Source organism: Fringilla coelebs (genome assembly GCF_963513975.1).
Source record: "Fringilla coelebs genome assembly, chromosome: 6".
NCBI classification, from domain to species: domain Eukaryota; kingdom Metazoa; phylum Chordata; class Aves; order Passeriformes; family Fringillidae; genus Fringilla; species Fringilla coelebs.
In genome coordinates, this window is record NC_140034.1 from 50,728,711 (window position 1) to 50,750,981 (window position 22,271).

Here is a 22,271-nt window from a genome sequence, read left to right on the forward strand (position 1 = left end):
TACGTATTCTTTCCTGTGTGAGTTGTTCCTTATTTTTGATTTGCATGGGCAATAAGGAAACGGATGTGAAAAAGCAGCTTATCACTACAGGAGAATACCGAGGCGACTGAGCCTGATTGCTGGCATTCCTCTTCCAAAATACTATTGTGAGTCCCAGGAACAAAGTATCTCCTTCTCACACAGTTACACCATTAACTCACAAAGTAGCAGTTTGTTTCCTGTGTGTCCGACACTCTTACCCCCTGAGACAGAACGGGTGTTGAGGACTGTTGTTCTTGGTTTCAAAGTTTGGGAGTCTTAAGCAGAGGAATTCAGTTAAAGAATTGCAAAGCTCAGCATGACAAATTGGGTAATAGTGGAATTAAGATTAGGCTACAGCATGGATTTGCCCCCATGTGTATAAATGATATCATGCTAGCTCCTAATTAGCTCCACGAGCTGTAATTTCTCTGCGGATCTCTGTCAGTTTCTGCACGGGGCAGTCGGTGCTGTCCTGGGTCCGTGGAGGGAAGGAGGCTCCTTCCTGCCTGTGGGATCCTCCCATCTTTTGGTGCAGAGCTGAAATGTGTGCTGAACCTTGAAAATCGGCGTTTCTTGGGTGAAAAAGAGAGAGGCTGTAGGGTTGCTCTCCCTGCCTCCCCACACAGCTCCAGTGTTGAACGGGGCAGGTCCCTTCAGCGGGGATTCCATTCATGGCCACTACTTCTGGAGTTTTGTTTGCAGGGAGGAGGAGGGTGTCCACCTTGCTGATGTGATGATGCCATTCAGGAACATGAGAACAGCTCTGTGTTGGCAAAAGGATGCGCATGTGTACAGGAGTGCAAGGTTAGACATTCATGGAGTTGTTGCTTTATATCTTCACAAAAAGGGGAGAGGAAGTGAAGATGGAATTCTCTTAAAATTCCCTGAAAAGCAAACTTCTGTTTTGTTGTATTATGACCATCTGCCGAGCGTTGGGTGTGCAGAAACACCCTGGGCAGTAAGATATTACCCAAAGGGGAAGGACATCACTGGAAATCACAGCAGCCTGTCCCCAGCAGAGGCAGTGGAGATGCCCAGGGTGAATTCATCACGCACTGACCAAGTATAGAGAGGGATGAATATGGGGCTGTGACACTCGGAGAAGAGGGTGGACTTGATCTGAATGGCTTAAATGAGTGACAAACCCATTCACGTGCATGCTCACAAGGAAAACCTGATGAAGAGCGGCGAAGGGCTTTAGTCTCTAAGATTTTTTCCCATTTTTCTGTCTTGGTGGGAAGCGACATTAACGACCCTCTGGCTTGAAACCTCTCCGCGCCTTGGCTCTGCATCTGCACGAAGGGTCACCAACAGCTCCCTCCCATCCCGTGGGCATCCAGAGCCTCATTAATGTTGATGAGGCACTCAGACGGGCGCCCCACCGAAGCCCACGGGGACATCGCTAATTACGGCCGCGGCGCGGTGTCTGCCGGGGGGGCGGAGGGGACACCCGGGGGCCGCCACCACCGGCGCGACACAAACACGGCGGCGTGCCGGTGGCGCGGGGCCGGCGGCCCTCATGCATATGCAAGAGATCATTAGCATGGCGACGTGAAGGCCCCGCCCCCTGCGGCCGTTTGTACGGCGGCTCCCCGCTGGCCCCGCCCCCCGCGCATATCCCACCCTTATTAGCATGCAGATAAGGGATGTCACGCCCCCTCATTAGCATGGCGGTGCGCGGGCCCCGCCCCCGGCGGCCATTTGTGCCGCGGCGCCCTGGCTGCGGGGGCGGGCGGTGCTGTGCGCTCCGCTCCGCTCGGCGCTGCCGCACCGCACGGCGGGGCGGGCGCTACTGCTGCTGCTGCTGGCGGCGCTCGGCGCGGTGGGGCCTGCGGCTGCTCAGCCCCGGCGGCACGAGGAGCAGCGGGAGGAGAGCGCCGGAGAGAGAGGCAGGCGTCGGACCCCGCGGCGGCGCTGCCGCGATCGCCCCGCTCGGCTCCCCCATGGCCGCGGGCTGCAGGGACGGCCCGGGGCAGGAGAAGTACCGGCTGGTGGTGGTGGGCGGCGGCGGCGTGGGCAAGTCGGCGCTCACCATCCAGTTCATCCAGGTGAGGGGCCGCGGCGCCGCGGGGAAGCGCTCCTCCCGCCGGGGCCTGGGCGCTGCCCGGCGCGGGGGGGCCGGGGCCGGAGCCGGCGCGGCGGGCGGCAGCTCTCGGCGGCGCCGCGGGATGCTGCCGGCGGGGCAGCGGGAAGCCCGGGGCGGGGAGGCGGCGGCGTGACCTTGAGGGGCTCAGGGCGGCGGCGGTCGGGCCGGTGCGAGCCCCCGGGAAGGTTCTGGAGGGCGGGAAGGGGCGGCCGCCGCCCCCGGCCCGCCGGGCGCCGCCGGCGGGTGGGGTTCGCTGGCCGGGCGCGCTGGGCTCCGGGGCGCCGCGGCGCTGGGGACCGGCGGCTTCGGTGTCGCGGGTGGGGTCCGGCCCCGCGCTCCGCCCGGGAAGCGGCAGGCGCGGTCGGCAGCCGCGACCGGGGAGCGGTGACACTCGGCGTCCGGCTCCGAAATAGCTGCCCCGGGCTGAGCATCTTGTGCTGGGCCGGCAAGGGGCCAGGAAGCTCCCGCGGCTCCCCCCCGAGAGGAGGAGGGGTGTTTGCGGCGGGGCGCGCCGTGCGAGCTGGGACCGGCCAGCGCCCACCGCTCCTCGGAGCGCCTGCTGTTCATCCTGCAACTTGTAGACAATTGAACTTTTTCGTCTATTCGTTTTCAGTAAAAACCACGCCAGAATAGGCGATACAAAGGGTGCGTGTCAGTGTTACGAGGAAGATCCCTTTTTACTGTTTCGCCGCGAATTCAGCCGTACCTCCTTTAGTTATTTTCATCCCCTGCCCTGTTGCTGTTAGCCTTTCTACCTCTGTTTATGGTGGTAGGAGGAGACAGCTACTTGCCTTCTGCTTGCTGCTGTTGCTGACGGCAGAGCAGCAAATCTGGAGAGCATGGCTTCTTGTTTGTTTTCTTTTATTCCACTGTGGAGAGCCGACAATGCTCTACCTACCCCTAAGATGGGCTGCTTGACAGCGAGGCAGGCTTGTCTTTTAATGCTTGGGGCAATGATGTTCTCCCCTAATATTTTGTTAGGACAAAATAGATGTTGGGTGTTCTGATAGGAAATAGACCATTTCTTTATTTCAGTTGTTTTTTTCATTCACATATGCATCCATGCGTTCATTAGCTCAACTACTCTGTTAATAATTTAAGCTCTGCAGCATAGAGTAAGTAACTACATAGAAAACATTACTTTGAATTTTTGGGGAAGTACTGGATGCTGGAATGCTTATAAGACCCCGTATTATCCAGAACACTAAAAGAGGGGACCCTTGGGAGAATTAGTTCTTTGGAACTAGTTTAGTTTGACTGGTGTTTTTTGAGATGTATTGTACAGGTGCCTTTTGCCAGATGTGTAGATGGCTGGTCAGTTTCTGGTAAAATACTGGCTCCTTGGTCCGTTTGAAGGTGATGGGGCTGGAATAACTGCAGTGCTCCCAGTGTGTGGATTGAATTCCTCATTGCTTGCATATGGAGATAATTAAACCCTGAGTTTTCTGCAGCTGATTTAGGGTGCCATTCACTGCTGCTGTAGGTGGTGTTGCCTGTGTCACTGTGGCAGTCATGTGTGCAGCTGGATATGGCTTCAGTTCTGAGATGCTGCTGTCTTGGGAAATGTTGCTGAAGGGATTTCTGGATTGAGGCAGCAGTGAGGGCTTTGGGATAACTTTACCTTTGCAACAAAAAAGCTGTAATTTCTACTAAAGATGTAAGGAGGAAAAAAAGGGAAGTTCACACTTGATGCCTTTGTATAACCGTCTTTTTTAAGAGCAGTAAGGTTCTGCTGAGTGCTGCAAAGCTTCAATATTTGAGTACTTGCAGAAATTAATTCTTTAACCTAATACTTTGAGCTTATATTAAATACAGATATAAATTTTGGATGAAGTGCTATGACTGACACTTGTCTTTCAGCAAATATCTGCAAAAGAGGAACCCGTGTCTGTTTTGCCATGTATAAGGATCTTTTCAAATTAACAGCAGAAAAATAAGTAGTTCACTTTGAAGGAGTGTTGAGGGAGCAGCACTGTAGTGTTAAGTTGACACATTGAGGGTAAATTCTTCAAAACAACTTATTGTCAGTTTGCATTAAGTTATCTCCATCTTCTTGCCCTCACGGCAGCTTTATCCTGAGATAAAATCTTGCCACTGCAAAGTGAAGTTTAGCAGAAAATTCAGCCTTAAAAATCCCAAACAACCCAAAACAAAACCGAAGAAAAATAGCTGGGAAATAAAGGCCTGGGCAGTACTTCAGGTACCTTAGAGGAGAGTTTTGTGTTGTTTCCGTGCTTGCTGTGTGGTTTTGGACAATAAAAGATGAGGCTTGGTGTACTATTTATATCCCACAGCGTCTTCCTGAGCTCTTAAAGCTGTGATGTTATCAAGTGTGCGCTTTGCCATGCAGGCACCTGGGTAGTTTCTGTATGGCAAGTGTATTGCCAAATATGTTGTTTGTCTTTTGCACAGAAACTGCTCCGAGTTGTTTTAAAATTGATTACAAGCAAGTCACGTGCTTCATTTTTGGAATTTCTTAGGATTAAGTGACAAACGTGTAGTGGTCTTCACTAAAACATGGATCAGTACTAGCTTTTGCTGCATGACAGATCCTGATGTCAGTGGAGGATTTAAATTCCTTTTTGCTTCTTTATTGCTTGTGTTTAAAATAAGGCTGTCACCAACTGAAGCTTTAAAAGGAAAGCTTTTTCCTTCTTACTGTTACTAGCAAATATTTCTGCACTTGCTATTGCTTTCCTTTTTAATTCTCAGTAAATCAGTATTCAAGTGCAGCTTTTACTTTGGTGCTGGTTGTTTTCCAGTAAATCAGACTTCTGTGGTGATAAGATATCATGAGGAAGCATGTGCTGCAATTTACCTTGTATCTTTGAAAGACAACAGGGGATTCATACTTGAAAATGGGAAAACTCTTCCTTGATTTCAGATAAAACAAAGGGAAACATGAGAAAGTGAGGATGTAAGAAGAACCAGTTAATCTTCTTTCTTTTGCCAGCTTTCTGGGATGTCTGCACAGCTCATCCTTCCCTGCCTTGTTTAGATGATGGTGGGAAAGCAGAGAGCATTCATTCCTGCAGGAGCAGCAGTGGCTGAGGTTATGGCAGTGCAGAGTGCTCCTGTGCTTGCTGTCCTGTCTGTGAGAGTATCAGTTCCTGCTGATTGTTGTGCCTCAGTCTGGCCTGAAGCAGCAACGTGTTTGTGAGGAGGCTGAGTGAGCAAGCCCATCTCATACAAGGGAAATTCTCTGAGTTCAGCCTCACTGTGCTAATTAGTGCAGGGCAGGAGTAAGTGAGGTGTGACTGGTCACTTGTGTACAACTGCCTGGGCTCACCTCTGAGACATTCACCTGACACCTTGGAGTAGCTTTAGAGTACAAATTAGAAGATCAAAGCTTTTAGTGGTTAATGAGTTGCATGTTCCTCAAAATTCTTCCTCTAGGGAGGTACACACAGCTCAATATTGCTGTTAGTGGGCCAGGATTTCATCCTGGAAATATCAGATCATTTCCTTTAAATCAGGATATGATAGATGAATTTACTGCTGTCGAGCCTGTGCACTGGTAAGACAGGAAGTGAAGATGTTTTAATTGTGGAGGAGAGTTAATGGGATGTTGCAGCTATAAACTCTAGGAAAGCAGCAGTGAATGATAGTTCAGCATTACACCGCAGCATTTTGTAAAAGGCTAAGTGGTAGAACTAAGCATTCCTTCTGTTATTGAAAACATACACAAATAATCCATCATGCTCACATCCCAAGAGGCAGAAAACTTTTAAAATGCATTGCAGCCAGTTAACTGGCCTCTTAGCAGGCTGAGGTATTTGGGAGTATGAGCTGTGCAGAGCTCACAGCTGTTGCCACAATAGCTTTTCTCCAGCTGTCATGCAGAGGTCTGTCACAAAATACCCCACATTCCCTTGTAACTCAGCCCTTTGTAATATTCAGGTTTCCTTGCTCAAAGGGAATACAGCCTAGCAACTACCTAATCACCCTCCAATTTTTTTTTTTATCCTGCAGTTGCCGTTTACTTCATGCTTTTTTATCTTTTTTTTTTTTTTTGGCTGTGAAACTGAACAATATATAGCTAGTTTTAGCAGTATGCAGCAAGAAAGCCGCTAATATTTTATTCTCTCAAGTCTGCTGTGCAAAATACTGTATTTTTTATCAGAATTGACCAATTTTTGTGCTGGTGCTTTTTGCTCTTGGTAGAATGATGGTTTTTGTTTTGTGACAATGACATGTATAGTTTTGCATACTGAATAGGCTTTGGTGACTTGTATGAATGAATCAGTTAATAAATGTCACTAGATCCTTGAGATGATATTGAATGGATGTAGTTCAGTGTGGCTGAGTTGAGCTTAGTTTGTCAGTCACTTTAATGTTACCTGTGGTAAGGCATGGACGTGTTTGAAGCTGCTAAAACACTTAACAAAATACAAAATCTGTGTAGGGCTTCAGTGTTTGGGGCTTTTTTTATTTGTTTACTGATTTCATGCTGTATTTAGAAGCTCAAATCTTGCTGCCAAGTTTGTAAAAGAAAATTCTTTTCCTACTGCCCTTAAAGTGCCTGTAACAAATTCTGAGCTGAGCTTACTGTTCTACTCACTAGTGAGTAAAGTGAGTTGGATGTAGATTTGTGACTCTTGAATTTTAATATCAGACACTTTGTCTGAAAGCAGGCATATGACTTGCAGATGGATGGGTGAGCAGTTGTTCAGGCTTTTTTTCCCCCTTTTTCCTTTCCTTTTCCTAGCTGTTACTTTCACAGGACTGTTGCCATTAACTAGCAATAAACCCAAAGGTGGGTTATCCCAAAGTGTCTTTTATCTCTGAAATAGCTGTGGGGCAACAAAATGGCTTGTTCTGAATTTTATGCTCTATATATGAATTCCAAGCTCCAAAATAGAGTAGTAAAGTAGATTGAAAAGCAACAACTGAATGTGCAGCTGGTGTTGGAGCCAGCGTGCTGGGTGTTTGACAGACCCTGATGTCTTGGTGCCCCGTTTCCCTGTGCTGGACTTGGGATGTGCAAATCCCTCCACAGTTTCTGGGTATTCTGACTAACCCTTGGTGACCGTCAAAAAATGCTCTTGGAGTAAGCGTGCAGGCAAATTAAGGGAATAAGATGCCACGGATTCCAGGCTGCAGATTCACGCAGGGCTACGCTGGGACTGGTATGCTCACACTGAGATAAAGCCTGGGGCCTCCTTACACTCACTCAAGGTGACAAAATACAGTTCAGGAGCAACTGATTGTCGACATCTGTTGAGGTTAAAGGTGGGAAATAAAAATCCTAATCAAAACAAAGGACTTGTGATGCAGTCACCTGGAATAATAAGGGCTGCTCGTCACCCCTCTTGTGAAACTTGAACCGCTCCGCTCCTTGCTTCCTGCTGCACTGCTACCAAGCCAAAGTGTGGGCTCGCTCTGGTTGCAGATCTACAGCCTGGAAATGCAGTAGGTGACTTCAGGCTTGCCTTGCAGGCGAGCAGGAAACCTCAGGTGGCATGTGAGTGTTGCAGTATAGCCAGCAGCGGCATAACGAATCCTGTTATCCAGCGCTCATGCCTCATGCTAGTGTGCACACAAGGTAGAGCTGAGCTGGCTTCAAAAGCTGCCATAAATTTGGAGCAGTGCTTAAGTTCTGAGATACTCACCATTCTGGTTTTGAGTGATTTACAGATTTTTTTCCAAAGTGACATTCCTTTGGGATAACCTAACCCACGTGGCAGTCGGAGAGCACCTTTCTGTGCGCTAGCTCCTAGCAGCGGTTGCTTGTATAGCGAGTAAATATTGACGTACCTTTTGGTTATCAGCTCGTCTTCTACTGCCACTTGCACAAGGAGTCCTGGCACAGTTTCCCAGATCTCTGCCTGGCATGCCCTTTGCACTCCCAGGGATGAATAGGCAGCCGCTGGCCTCTGGCCCTGAGCCTCCTTCCCGTACTAGAGGGAGAGGCTCCTGCCTCTGGTTTTGGCTGGAGCTCTGAATTCCAGTGCTCAGTAGTGGTGGTGGAGGGTGACTCTTATAAGTAGGGCCCTTATATTCCAAGAGTTTGGAAGGGCCTAAATGGCTCATGTTTGTATACCTTGTGCAACCTGTTCGCACTTACCCAAAGCATTCCTGGCGCTGCAAACGTTGTGACTGAGCTCCTTGAAGTGTCCAAAGATAAATACCAGCTTCGTGAAGTGGAATGTAGCTAGCTGACTTCTGGCTGGCTGGTAGGAAGCTGGGTTTGCTGCAGACCTTCCCAAATTTGTCACTCTGCAGGTCTAGACTGGTGTGACACAAGCTGAGAGCTTCTCCCTTTGTTCCAACAATTCAGGTGGCTTAACTGCACCGGTTTGGCAGTCTTGTCTGCAGTTATGGTCAAAAGGCACTGTTAAAGGAAAATGGAACCAGAGAAATGCACCACTTCTTGTTCTAGTTCAAGAAGTATGTAAAACCAACATTAAAACAGAAATCATGCCTGTAATTGGTACTTTCAAATTTTTTTTAAACTTCTTGCTCTGCACAGGACATGTCCAAAGATTTCTGGGTGCAGCTTTGAGCAACCAAGACAAACTCTTACTGTGAGGAGTAGGAGGGAACCGGATTGAAAAGTTTAATAGCAAATAATGCACTTAGGTGATGTTGGCCTCCAAGTACAAAGCTGTACAAAGTTGCTGGAGTTCTGTTTTGAAATTCTGAGAGAGAGCAGTGGTAGCCTGCTACTACAAATTTCTAGTTAGATCCCAAGTGAATTTTTTCTGTCTGGGCCATGAGTGAGACCCTTTCTGTTCACCTTGAACGGTATCCTTCTTTATGAAGACATGCTCTGTGAACAATTTATTTTCTTGTCTCTTTATCTTTTCTTTGCTATTTTGTATGCTCTGTCTTATGGCTCAAGTGTGGTTGCAGCTTGGGTTTGGGATGGCCTGTAGGGCACGCAATGGGAGCAGGTAACACAAAAGAATACATTTCTTTCATCTCTTTATAACTTAATTACTTAAAGTAGATAGCAGACAAGGGATGTTTGCTTAATATGCTTGCTTTGCCTTTTCTTACTTTTTTTTCACCATGCATATTCTTAAGATGGTCACATCCCATGCATGAAGTTCATGATACACAGTGGTACTTCTGGGTGGAACTTTGGTGAGGTTGAAATTGTTTCTTTGTGGATTTCTTGCTTTCACTAGGTTGTTTTTAAGAGGGTTGGCTGGACTGCTGTGCCTGAACTGTTCTTGGTTAAGCTAAAGAAGGTCACCTATTCACTTTTGAAGTGCTTGATCTTGAGACTAATCAAGCGTTGTGTGCAAGGGCTGTTGTTGCACTGAGGTTGGGGATTCTGATCTGCTGCTGGAATGGGAACTGCTGGGGAATTTGGGTTTATGCAGAGCTTCAAACCTGACTGAGGGCTGCTGAAGAGGACAGTGTGCACTTCTCTAGTTGCATGGGGAAATGCCATAAACTGCTTACAGAGGGAGATCCTGTTGGATGATGGAGTTCATGGTGAATCTGTGTAACGCACAAATGTGCTCATGCTAAATCTCACAAAGGACTAAAGAGGAGAAGGTGCCTCTGGAAGAGGCTTGTGTGCAGCTCCCCAGGAATGCAGTTGGCAAGTGAGGGCTGCATATGTGACCACAAGGGCTGTGCCGGTGCAGATGGGGAACTGGAGGCCCTTGAGAGCGAGGGCAAGTTGATTGTTGGCTTTTTAGAAGGGACTGACAGTGGGGAGGCGCAAGGCTGGGGAAATGTTTTTGTTCTTCAAGCCTGAAGAAACAGGGCTTTGCTGTAACTGAAAGTTTAATTTGATAAGCTAGTACGACAAGTAAGGAAAAATGTTTGGAAGGTCCCCTTGCTGCCACAGCAGTTTGCCATTATAGCTATTTACTCCCTCGGTGCACCGAAACTCCGCAAGCCATCGGAGTTAAAAATAACCAGGGAATGTTTTTACCCAGGATCAGTTACCCTGTCTGGTTCACTGTGCAGCTCTGCAAACAACTTCATCTGGCAGTCGAGCTCATTTAAGCAGGCCTGCACCAGCTTCTCAGTTGTGAGCAGAAAGTGAAGTGTAATTTTCGGTGAATCCAGATAGGAATGAGTTCAGGCGATAGGAATGTATGCAGAAGGGCACTATTAAAGATAGCATAAAGTGCTGGCTGCTGGGACCAGTGTGCTTTAATAATTAACTAGATGTTAGCACTGACACGTAAAAATGGTGCAGTTGAAGAAAAAAATTAGTGTAACACTCGCAAGCAAAGTACTCCACAAAGATCTTTATTCAGGACACCTTTGAGAAGTGTTATTTCTCAGCGGATTAGCTGTGGGTACGCACATTAATAACTATATAATATGTCACTTTCTTCAAGTCTTCTAAGCCAGAAGATAAACTTGAGCTTCCACACAACTTACCAGCAAGTTATTCTTCCAGTCCTGTTCAGAGTATTCTGTAACTATAGTGATACAATGTTGAGTCACCAGTTACATTTGCTAGGAAAAGAAATTTTAAAATTGCTCTTGTTGCCATTTTGAGTTTTCCTGACAAAACTAACAGCTTAGCTTATATTGCAGAGCATCTTCAGTATTCCTCATTTAAGCAGACATAAATCTATAAACCTGCAAGCAAATCTGAGTTTTTTTGTGGTAAGTGGACCATGAAATGGTAGGATGCCAGTGATAAATCTGTGTGAAAAATCTGGCATCTTTGGGTAGAAAAATGATCTACTAAATTTCTTCTGTTATTAGACTTGTTCTATGCAGGGAAAATAAGTGGGATTACAGTAATATGCACTGCTTGAGGTAGGGAGTTACTCAACTGTGTGTTCATAATATTTCTGTGTTTCTCCCTCCTTTTAAGAAGGTGTTTTATGATCATGTTAAAAGGTACCTGTCTATAATATACTTGTATATGTGCTGCCAGCTCTACTAAAGAAGCATACAGTGTTTTCCTCTACTAGCTCACACTAACAAGCCTTCATTAGCAAAACCCAATAAAGTAATGGTGATGTATTTAAATGCATTATGGCTTTGCATGACCCACTATTACTGAGAATGCAATAATGAGTATATTTTGACTTTGCCTTGCAATTTCTGTTGCTGCTTAGGATTTTTTTCCTAGCAGCTTGTGTTTAAAGTCCTCCAGAAGCACAGCATCTTTGCCTTTGCATCCTTTCTTCTGCCTCTTCTCAGACCCCAAACTATGTTACCTGAATCTTGACCACGTCCTGAGAGATTTCCAAGGTTCACTCATATGTGCTGTATCACTTTGATTTCCCATACTTTGATTTTTCTTAAAACTGATGTTCCACCTCCTTGTGAAGCAGGTTTGCCCCCTGATGGGAATTCTCAAAACATCATGGATGGAGGTGATATCCTCCTGTGCTCAGCAGCACTCCTGCAGTGTTGCAGCAAATTCTGAAGCTTTTTTTTTCTGATGGGTGTATGCCATGATAAACATTTTCCAGACCCTCCAATTTGAAAATGAACCTGTGAGGTCAAGATCCTTCTTAGCACATCAGCAAAGTTAACCAACTGTGCCTTGTCTTACCATCTCAGTATTTAAAGGAGATTTTTTTAAACTGTAGAGATAATCTTCTTTCTGTCTCTGTAGGCGCCTTAAGAGGGATGTTTGTGGTGGAGATTTTTTTTCTTTCTGGAAAGAAATTGTTCTGTCCGTGGCATCCAGTAGACCAACCACTTTGAATGTCCTGCCTTGCTGCTTTTATTGCTGTCTCCTAGTAGGTTGTCACCAAGCCACAGTGCTGTTGTCTACTTAGCTTTGGTTTGGAGGCTTGTGCTTCCAGCTCTTTTGAGTCAGTTTAACTACTTCTCTAGCTGTTGGGACAATAGTATTTTATGTTGTACAAGTGATACTACCAACTGAAGGAGCGCTAAACCTTAAAGCTCTTGTCTGGTTTGATTGCTGCAGTAACTGCGTGTTTAAGCTGCATGCCATACCTGGAATACAGGAGGTTTAATTCTCTGAGGGCATTCCAGAATCATCAAGAAATTATCAGAAGGGAATCAGGCTGCTCACTGTAACTTCTTGAGCATGATTTTAGCATTAAATTTTACATGAAAACCAGACCTTCTGCTGTAATGTAATTTAAGACGCTCCTGCTTCCAGCAATTACGTGGTTTGTAACTTGCTCTGTCATACCGTGTCAGCCCCGGCGTGATGCTGTAGAAAGGCTCACAAATGTCCAGGTAGAATTGGAAGAATTCTCTGTGGCTCATGGGGACCAACAGAGCCATGGTGAGACCCTGGTGCAGGCAGGGTGGGTGGGACAGGCAGCTGCCTCTGCAGCAGATGAACCACAGGAGATGCTGTGGGTACAACTGGCTGCAGCCTTGTGCAATGGGGGGAAGCTGGCCCGTTCCAGGGTGCAGGCTGACACTTCAGGGGGGCTGTTGCTCTTGCAGAGGGCACAAGGAGAATTGTGAAATGTCCCAGTGTGTAATCCTGATGAGCAAGTCCTGCCCTCAGAAAAGAGGGTGTTCAGCCGAAGCCTCTCAGAGGTCAGACTGTGTCAGAGCTGCTAATGGAGCAGGAGGTTTGATTTCTTTCAGGTTCAGTTTGTAGTCTCAAGGCAGCTCTTCAGATTTTGAGGTGTGGTCTTCTGGCTGATCCAGCTGCTGTGGGAGCCTGCACATCTGAGACTGCCTGGCAGGGGGTTTGCTCTTTGATCTGTCCTGAGAACATTGCTCAGTTCAAGGAGACGTTTTAAACAGTGCTTCACTTTCATCAAGGATGTTTAAAACCTGAGGCACTTCTGAATTCCTGTATCTGTGACCTAAATCTACTAACTATAGCAAAGTTTCTGCTTTGTTTCTATCTTGCTGGAGCAGTACACCCAAGTATATGCAGACATCTCAACTTCTTTGAATTTAAAAAAAGGCACTTGAAAGCTCAGCTTTTGAAGTAGCTAAAGACATGTTTTTCTTTAGCTGTCTAGAAGTTTTTGCACCCGTTACAATGGATATAGTGTCTATCAGGTAACTGGCAGATTTGACAAATTATTTCTGTATGTTAAACTATTTTTAGTCATGTATGTTCTACAAAAGTTGACAAAATTCACTAGCATTTGTAAATTTAAAACTGCCCAGTGCCTCTCTTGGTGGGAAAAGAGCCTCAGATCTGAAGTAGTCGACTTCCTTGTCCCATTATCTGCCTTCTGCCCAGTAGGTTACATTCCACACATTTTTAATAGTGGCTTCCCCTCCTCCTTAGCTGCTTTGACTTGTTTTGTGGGAGGGCTTGAATATTTCAACTGACACGCCAGAGGTTTTCTCCCAAAAAAGGGAACTGATAATAAAATTGTTCACATAGAGCAGATTTTGAAAATAATTGAGTCTGTCCTGATCTGGCTGTCTGTTGAAATTGTGACCTGGGGTTTTAAAATCCAGTTGAATTGGGGATTTTGCTCAAGGTTTGAGGTGTGTGTTTGTTTGTTGTGTTTTATGGTTTGTTTTTTTTTTTTTTTTTTTGTAGTTTAAGAGCTAAAATTGCACCTTGAAATTCTATCTTCTGTGCATTTCTTCAGTTAACAAATACTCTGAAGAAAATAAACAAAAGCCCTGCATCTCTTGAGCTGATCTCCTGAAAAAAGATACTGGATGCCTGCCTGCATGAGGGAAGGTGGTGATCTGGAAGAATTTGTTCAGGGTGATTTCAGAAGATGAATAATTTAAACTGCAGCCTCTTGCTTCAGACTAGATAATTGAGGCTGTCTTTTCTAACAGCTTATGTTCAAACTTAAAAAATTCCCTGCAGCTCATGTACTTTAGGTAGCTGTTTTGTACTTGAGTTAATCCCATGCCAGTTGAGTAGCATAAGAAATTTAAAAGTATCTCAGCTTTTCCCCTGTGCTAGGAGTTAAGAGCTGCTGCTGTGATTGCCCAGCACTATTCACCTGGTTATTTATCATCTGTAACTTCTTTGAATGGGTTGTCTCTCCTCAGTCCAGAAAACACATGATAGATACAGGGAAAGAACTCGGGCTTCTTGGTTTTCCTGGACAAAACTCCATGTTCTGTTACTGCTGACTAAACATCTCTAAGTTGGAGCACTGACTTTTGTCAGCTTCCAAGCTGTGCTTTGAAGTGTGAGCTGTTGCAGAGGAACGGCTGCCACTGCCATTCCTGGGAAGATTTCCCCAGATTTGTTTTTATGTCTTCAGGATCTGACAGTCATTTCCTAAACCTGAAGCACGTAGACTGTCAGTGCCAAAACTTACTTGAAGAGGTCTTTGTTATAACTCTGCTTTCCTGGTTAAAAAAAAACCAAAAACACAACAACAAATATGATATACATATGTATGTATATATGAAAACCAGCACTGCATTAGTAGGCTTTGATTCTGTCCCACATGTTTGTAACACATACGGTCCCTCCAAGCAGCTTTGAGTTTTGGTCATTATAAAAGGTTGACTTTAACACATGCACAGGAAATGAGTCTTCTAAGACTTATGACTTAAATTAAAATACTTTCTAATGCTGGATGAAAGCTCAAAAGAGAAACTACTTGCCTTTAATTGGTAGCATCCAGCCTGTCTTTGTAAATAACATCGGCTTTGCAGGCTGTTAAAGGCTGGCAGAGCTGTGTGGTGCTAATGCTGTGATCAGAGGGACGTTCACACTCTGCTACATCCAAGTTAAGCAACAAGAAGATAAGGTCTCCTGAAGGGTTTCTGGACTGCCTGGCCAGAGGCTTCACCTATGATTACTGGAAATCTGAATAGTCCATTATTCTGAGTGTGATGAAGTTGAAAAACCTGTTTCTAATCTATAAAAATTGAGAGAAACTAATGTGCTGTCGTGTGGTTTTTGGTGCAGAAGGCTGTCTGCCTGTGCATTCCACACTCTGTTTTCTCTTCACTGAATGCCTTAACCACAAGATCTCTACTTGGTAGAATATGGGAGCGGAAATAGCAGTAGGGTTTAAAAAAAAAAAAAAAAAACCAAGAAAAAAACCCCCCTCTGATCAAACCCAGTGCATTCTAAAGCTGCTTTCTGTAATAAACAAATTGAAGGTCTTTGCATACTGCTCACACAGTTTCAGATGGCATTTGCTGTACTGCTGCCTCTTTATACCTTTAAATGAAACATTTGCAGGAGTTCTTGCTCAAGACAACAATCAAATAATGATGCTCTCTACTTATTTGACACGATACTTCATTATGTGTCCCTGTCAGACCAGGGGAGAATGTTGCACATTGCAATTTGCATTTAGCTGTTGCTCTGTAGATCAATTTCCTAATGAAAACAAGTGGCTTTAGGTGATGGAGTATGTTCTTGCCTTCAGGGCTGGATGTTTTAAGCTGTCCTTCCTATTAGATGTATGGCAAAACCACTTTTGCACGTGCTGTTAACCTGTTTGTAGCAGGTTAGCAGGGGTTAGAGTTAGTAAAAGTACACATGTAGTGAGTCTGGTTGGTTTGCTATATTCTGTACATGTTCTGAACTGGGCTTGGGTAATTTACTTGTTAGCTACTCATTTCCTGTCAGCGTGAACTTGCTTGCAGAGAGAACAACTAGAATTTTGTTTGTTTCTAATGTTTTTGTTTGTGGATTTTATAATTGTTGCATTTTATGCTACAGAAGCTCTTGGGTTGCCTTCTTTCTTTGTGTTTGCATGGGGTAGCAAGGCCTTTTTGTGCTGTCCCTTCTGCACTCTGGAATCAGCCTCTGCAGGACTATGGCCTCCAGAAATAAAGTGAGGAATGGAGGGATTGCTTTGGAGAGGACTAAACAGCAAGTAAGAGCAGCAAATAGTTACATTTCAGGAGTACTGGCTCCCTTCCTGGAAAGTCTTATAGGACCTGTCAAGTTGAAAGACTGTAAACTAACATTGTGTGACTGATTATGGCACGTAAGTATCATTTGGCATGTTGAGATGATAAACAAAAAGCATCTTCCTTATGAGTTGGTCCTAGACTGTGGAGAAATTGAATCCTTTCTGTGCTGCTTGTGGAATCCATAAAAGTATCCTCTTTTCTGAGCTTGCTGTATGCCTAAAGAATATTGGTCTAACATGGTTTTCAGAGGCAAAATATTTTAGTAATAAACAAATCAGAGTTACTTTTTGGCAGTGGCTGTTCTCAGTGTCTATCCTGAAGAAAGTAGCTTACTTCACTGAAGATTTGTTACAAGTAAGTAACATTAATTTAGAGGGAGAGATAGCAGCTGCTAGTGGAACCAGCTTGTCTGAAGTGGAGAAATACAACTAGCATGATCAAATTATTTTTCATCATCCCTTGTCCTTCTTCCCATTGAACATCCTTGTAGGTAGTTCAGACAATGTGTTTACTAATGCTTCTTATGAGCTATGTTCATCTGATGTGCACCTCTGTTTTCCAGGTAATAATGCTTTTCTCCTCAACTGATATCTGTAACAGAATAATGTATAGAGAAGTCAGCCTGTATCTTCTAATGCAAATGAAGTAGAAATCATGTGCTCTGGCTGCCCTGTGCAGGCTGGCTTGTAAGTTTAGAAAACAAGTTTATTTGAGAATTTATGTAAATTCTTTGTAAGAATGAGCGCACACAGGGCAGAAGGGAAATCACCTTGCTGGAAACCCCCGGAGCGGGTCTTGACTATATGCTGTTACTGAACTGAAGTGTCTGAATTTGAACACTTAGTTTCAAAGTTCACACCTTCAACACTAAAAATCCCAAAGCCTGCCAGTCTTCAGGAGGTGGTGATGATCAACTGGTCAGTGTGAATATCCTGTAGGAGAAAATAAATTCTTTGCGTTTTTAGTGTTGTGCCTTCCTTATTTTCCCTTAAATCTTGAAAGCCTGCTAAAATTCTAGATTATTCAGAACAGGAGTAGCAGGAGAGGGAGAGAAGAATTTATTCTATTCAAATGACATATATTTGAAGAGTGGTTGTTGAAGGTTTGTGTGGACCTACCCAGGTGACTTCAAAGATTTAGCTCTCAGGAAATGGCGACAGAAAACTGGGTTCAAATCTGTTTAGATAAGTACATAAAGTTACAGTTTTGCAGAAGGATGAGAAAAATAGTTTGTTTATCTGAATGGAGCTGAGATGTATTGTGTGTAGTCTGATGGTGCTTCTGTCCTCTTGTAGTTGGGATGGAGCATTTCCCCAAAGCATGTGCACAAAGCAAGATCCCTCAGCCAAAGGTCTTTTCTTTCTGTCGATGGTTGGCCTGCTAAACCTTGGGATTCCATTCTAGAGATACAAATCTTGTCAGGATTTGTGTACCTACAGCATAGATGGTGTCCCAGAGTTTTGAAATATGAGGTGAAGAGCGAGGAAAGGGTGCAGAAAGTTTCTAGATCCAGTGGAGGTTTGCATGCTCTCGATGGTCTCACATTCTGTAGACGCCTTTAATAGTTTTCACAGACTTTGCTGCTGTACTGTAGAAAGAGTATTTTGATGTTAAAGCCCCAGTCTGCTTACCCAATTATTTAAGGAAAGCTGTGTTTACAAGCTTTAGAGGACAGAACCAAGAGTGGAGAATGACTGACTGAGGTTCCCGGTGTGGCTGGGATGGTGTATGGAGCACTTGTGCTTCAAACAAGGAATTACAATACCATTGTTTCTCCTGCCCTGGAAGGAAATCAGGCACTGTTCCCTTCAGCAATTCATGTGCTTCTGAATGGGAAGTGTTTGCTCTCAATTTGATCTTTAAACTCTTCTTCCCCTTGGAGGAACTTCACTCACAAATGGGTAGAGAACTATTTTGGAGCCCACTCTAATGTACTGCTAAGTAGGATGTTGGAGAAGAAAATACTAAACAGAATTTGCAGTGATCCTAAGGTCTGTGTGACTCTAGAAAATGCTTGTAGCTCAAGCTGTGAATTTCTAAAATAACACTGGATTGCCTGTAGAGGTGGTGTTTGATGCAAATCATATTTTTTATCTGTTACTTAGAATCAGTTCCACCATGGGGAGTGATGGTGCTCGGTGTGAAATTGCTCCAATCTTTCATTTGCCTTCTTTACTGCTACCATAAATGGCCATTGCGCAAAAACATTAGTTGACTGTGTGGTGTTTGATTGTGTAGCACCTCAGCTGAATGTTTACTTGCAGTTTCTTGATGTGGTTCATCATAGATGTGGCTTTTTGACACGTGAAAGTAGGTGTTTGCACGTAAAACTGTTTGTAGAATGAAGCAGATCTTAACATTAGAGCAGGTCTCCCAACATGCATCTTGAGTGTGCTGTGTCTCTGGGTTTTGGTGGAATGAGAATGGTCCCTTACAGCAGATGTTTGGCTTTTTTGCTTTAGTTGTAAAAGCATGTGGTTTCGGGTTAATTATATTCTCACTGGGGTAGAACAATCCTTGCTTTTAAGATATACATGCTCTAAAAGTGTGACAGCCAGGATTAACATCCAATTGGGTGGGTCCTCCAACTCAAAAAGTCATGTGAAATATTAATCTAACAATCATAGAATCAGTTAGGCTGGAAAAGACCTCTGAGGTCATCAGGTCCAACCTTTGACTGATCACTACCATATTACCTAGACCATGCAGAAAGTGCCTCATCCAGTCTTTTCTTGAGCATTCTTAACCTTAGCATCAATGCCATAGATATTAATTAATGCTAGTTATCTCCATCTTTTTCTATTCCATGCAGTGTCTGTGGTAATCTAAAGTGAAAAATAAACTCCCTCTGAGATTTCTACATGTTTCCCTGCCTGCCCTGTGAGTGGGGTGATGCTGACTAATAGTGGTACTACACCCGCAGGTGCATAGGCGAAGGGGAAGAAATACTGTGGTTGGTTTTAGTACAACCACATGTTTTGCTGGTAAATAAGGTTTTTTTTAGATGGAAATCGTTGCTTGCTGAAATATGTAGACTGACTACTAAGGGCAGAAGCATTTTAAATAAAATTTAAGGACATAAATGTGTATCAATTTGACAGTCCTTTGACACCTGAAATTGCTGAGGCTGAGAATTCTGGCACTGCTTAAGTGCATTTTAATTGTGCTTACTGGGGCTTTAGGATCTCTTCCTTTTCCCTGTAGATCCACTAACAAGCTAATTTAGCCAGACAGTGCTTATAACCAGTTCTGTGCTATGGAATCATACTTGTGTCAGGATCAGCAATGGTAACACCACTCTGTAGTTTATGGTTAGGGGAATTTGACTGTGTGCACACCTCCCTGTATGTGAGTTAGGACAATATTGGTCACTTTGTGCTTTTAAAACCTTGACTAATTGGGAGGATAATGCTACTCAAGAGCTTGCCTCTGTGAAGCTCCTTAGTGAATATTCCAGTTGTGAATGATTTGGCTCCGTGTCTGCCGTGCTGCTGGGGTGGGCCTGGGTGTGGAGCTTGCTTGGTGGAACAAAAGGGTGGCCATCCACGCATCTTCTGCCAGGAAAGCATCCTCTGCCCAGACAGCACCTCCCCCTTGCTTTTCTGTGATTCTGATGTTGGTGGGACTTCATGCACACTGCCAAATAACTCAGGAAAAATAGGTATTGTCTGTGCCCTGTTTGATGCTCTTCAGCTGAGTGTAAGCCAGTGAGGATCTGAAGGAGCAGCACAGACAATGTTAGGGTTGCACATAATATGCTTCATGTGTCACTGTGCAAATGTGCTGATTTAAAAGTGATCTCACTGAGTAACCTTGTGCCACCAAAGTGCAGGGTCTGGAGATGCTGCAGGACAGCGTGTTTGGGTTGATCTGTGGGACACTGATGCAAAACGTGGCATGGAGCCATCAATTCTGTCTTCCCAACCATGAGTCTGGTGCTTTGGGTTTCCTTGTTTTTATTTATATTTAGGATAAAACTCTCTCTTTTACCTCTTGTGTTTCTTCTAAGAACTTCAGTTGTCTGCCTGTAATGTAGAAGTTCCAGTAGACATGGCTTTGCTTCTGAAGAGTCAGAAATGAAGTGCTACATAGCCTGTTGTAAACAATCCTCATGTGCTGTACTGTGCCTCAGCCACTTGATGAGAAATCCAGGCTGAATTACGCTGTTGTCAGATGGGAAGAAGCAATAACCTTTGATCTTGAAATCTGCTGCTGCTGGTAGTGAGAGAGACTATGAAGACATTCTTCAAGGACATTAAGATTAAACTTCTCTGCGAGCACTGATTAGGCTGGAAAGGAAAGCGTTGCACTCCCCTGGTATCTGTGATGGAAAATACTCTGCATTGCTGTTTTCCAAAGGGGTTTGTCCAGCTGAAAGTTTGTTTCAGTTACATCAGTCCGCACTGCAGGCTTTTGCACCCCTTGTATTTGATTTCTAAGCTTTTGTTCTTCCAGAAACCTGAAATTTTGAGGATAGTGATATTAATTTGAACAATTATTTCTGAAGCAGTAGTGTCCACATCTGTGAGACTAGCCTATGTTTAATATGCTTATGCTTTCTGACAGGCATCACACCTCATCACGATCTCAGGTCAGCCTGCGTCACTGAAGTATCTGTGCTGGGGATCTCCCTGCTCACATGGGGTAGAATTTCTCCATCTTGCTCCAAAGGTGGAGTGACTTGCCACATTGCTTTGCTGAGTTCAGTTTACAATGGCTGAATCTGGGTTCTTTTTCTTCCCATCTGTCAGAATCAGACCTGTTGAACACCGTGCCCAAGCAGTGGGACAAAACAAAGGCTTTAGTGCCAAGGAGGTCTGAACGCTCTGTCCCTAGTGAGAAAAGGCTTACGCAGCCTGCCCCACCTTGGAAGAGTTCCCCTTCCTTCCTTTCCACTCTCACAATCAGGTGTGTTAACCTGACACCTTGGGTTAGAGCCATGATAAAAAATACCCTTAAGATTTTTGTTGTTTGGCTCTAAATCCCAAACTGAGGTTGTGAGTGCTTCTCCTTGATGTGTCTGGGTTAAAAATCAGATGGTGAAATTTGAACCTCTTGAAAAACTTCACTTGGCAGAGGGGACGTGAAGCTTGTGGAGCTTTTTGCTGGTTTGGGAGTGAGTGGTGTGAAGTGCTTTGTTCTGTCCCCTGGTCCCCATGGGAGCCTGTGTGCTGGCCTGGCTCAGAGCAGCCAAATCTGCAAGTACAGATCACATGGTAAAAAACACCTATTGACCAGTGCAAATTCTCCTTCTTTCTGAGGTTTTGCTGCTTAGTCACAAACTTCTGAGAAATGGTTTCAGGTGGAGGAAAGCACATTTTCATCTTAAAATACAGTGTGATCGATGACCGATATGGATGTGCAAAAAGAGCTTGGCTACTGAGCTGCTGAGCCTGCAGCATGGAACCAGTGGGCCTTGGGTTAATCAGCCTGGCATTCATGCCCTGCCACTGTGGTGTGTGCAAAACTTTGGAAATTGATGTGTTAGAAGTGTGTGTTTAGTACAGTTTTGCTGTTGGAGTTTTTAGCATGAATTTCTTGTCAATGGCTTGCCACCTACAAGCTGTTCAGACACCCTTTTCTAAAGGAAAGTTACCCAGTGTGTTTTTATTTTAATTAATTTTGCAGCACATCTTACCATTATAATGTATGCACCATGCAGCCTCTGATGCTTGCACTCCTTAATGAGTAACACACTTTGAAGGAGCCCATTATTTCATGGGTAGGCAACCAATTATTTCATTATCATTTAAAATTGTCATACTCCAGGATAACTGCTAAGTGTTTCACTGAGTTGGGTGAGGATTTGGGGGAAGGCTAGTGATTATTAGCCTTGCTAATGAAAGTAGGTGGCTAAATAACACTTACACAGCTGTAATTTCAGCATTCCTGACACTTCTGGGTATGACACTTTCCAAACTTAAAGATAATAGTAATTGTCTGTAGACTGCAAAATTAGTCTAGACAGTCTAATTTAGGGCCAAAAGGTTGGAGTTGAATAAATATGTAATTTGGGCAGATAAAGTTATTAGAGCTGTGCTTATCTTGAAGCAATAGTTCTTATTAGATAGAAGTGCTATTTTATAGCTTTTTCCTAAATAATTAGCTTTTAATGATCAGTCAACAAATCTTTGAAAAATAAAGCTAGACTTTGCTAATGAAACTGAGTGTTATTATGTTGGATGTTGTCCAAGCTGGTGTTCAAAAATTCCGTGGAATTTACTGGTAATAGAAAAAAGCCCTACAGGACAGGAGCTAGTGCATTGCTATCAATGTCTACAATGATCTGGCAGTGTAAATAAAATGTGTTACTGGGTCTGAAAGAGTCACTTCAACGTTTTTGTTTTCCATCAGAACAAGTGGTATGATCAAAACTTCTGGAAGCTTTCATTCTTTGGGTTCAGTCCCTGTTTGGCATTTCCATATT

The 22,271-nt window shown here is 44.3% G+C and overlaps 1 protein-coding gene across 2 annotated transcripts in view; it reads left to right on the plus strand.

Annotated features, from left to right (window-relative positions):
- Positions 1-1,736: 1,736 nt before the first annotated feature.
- Positions 1,737-22,271, plus strand: part of RRAS2 (RAS related 2) — a 42,169-nt gene continuing 21,634 nt past the window's right edge. For both annotated transcript variants that reach the window (XM_084207128.1, XM_084207129.1), the window contains exon 1: positions 1,737-2,069. In XM_084207128.1, the coding sequence (XP_084063254.1) occupies positions 1,965-2,069 (105 nt within the window). In that variant the 5' untranslated portion in view covers positions 1,737-1,964. The remainder of the gene's footprint in view (positions 2,070-22,271) is intronic.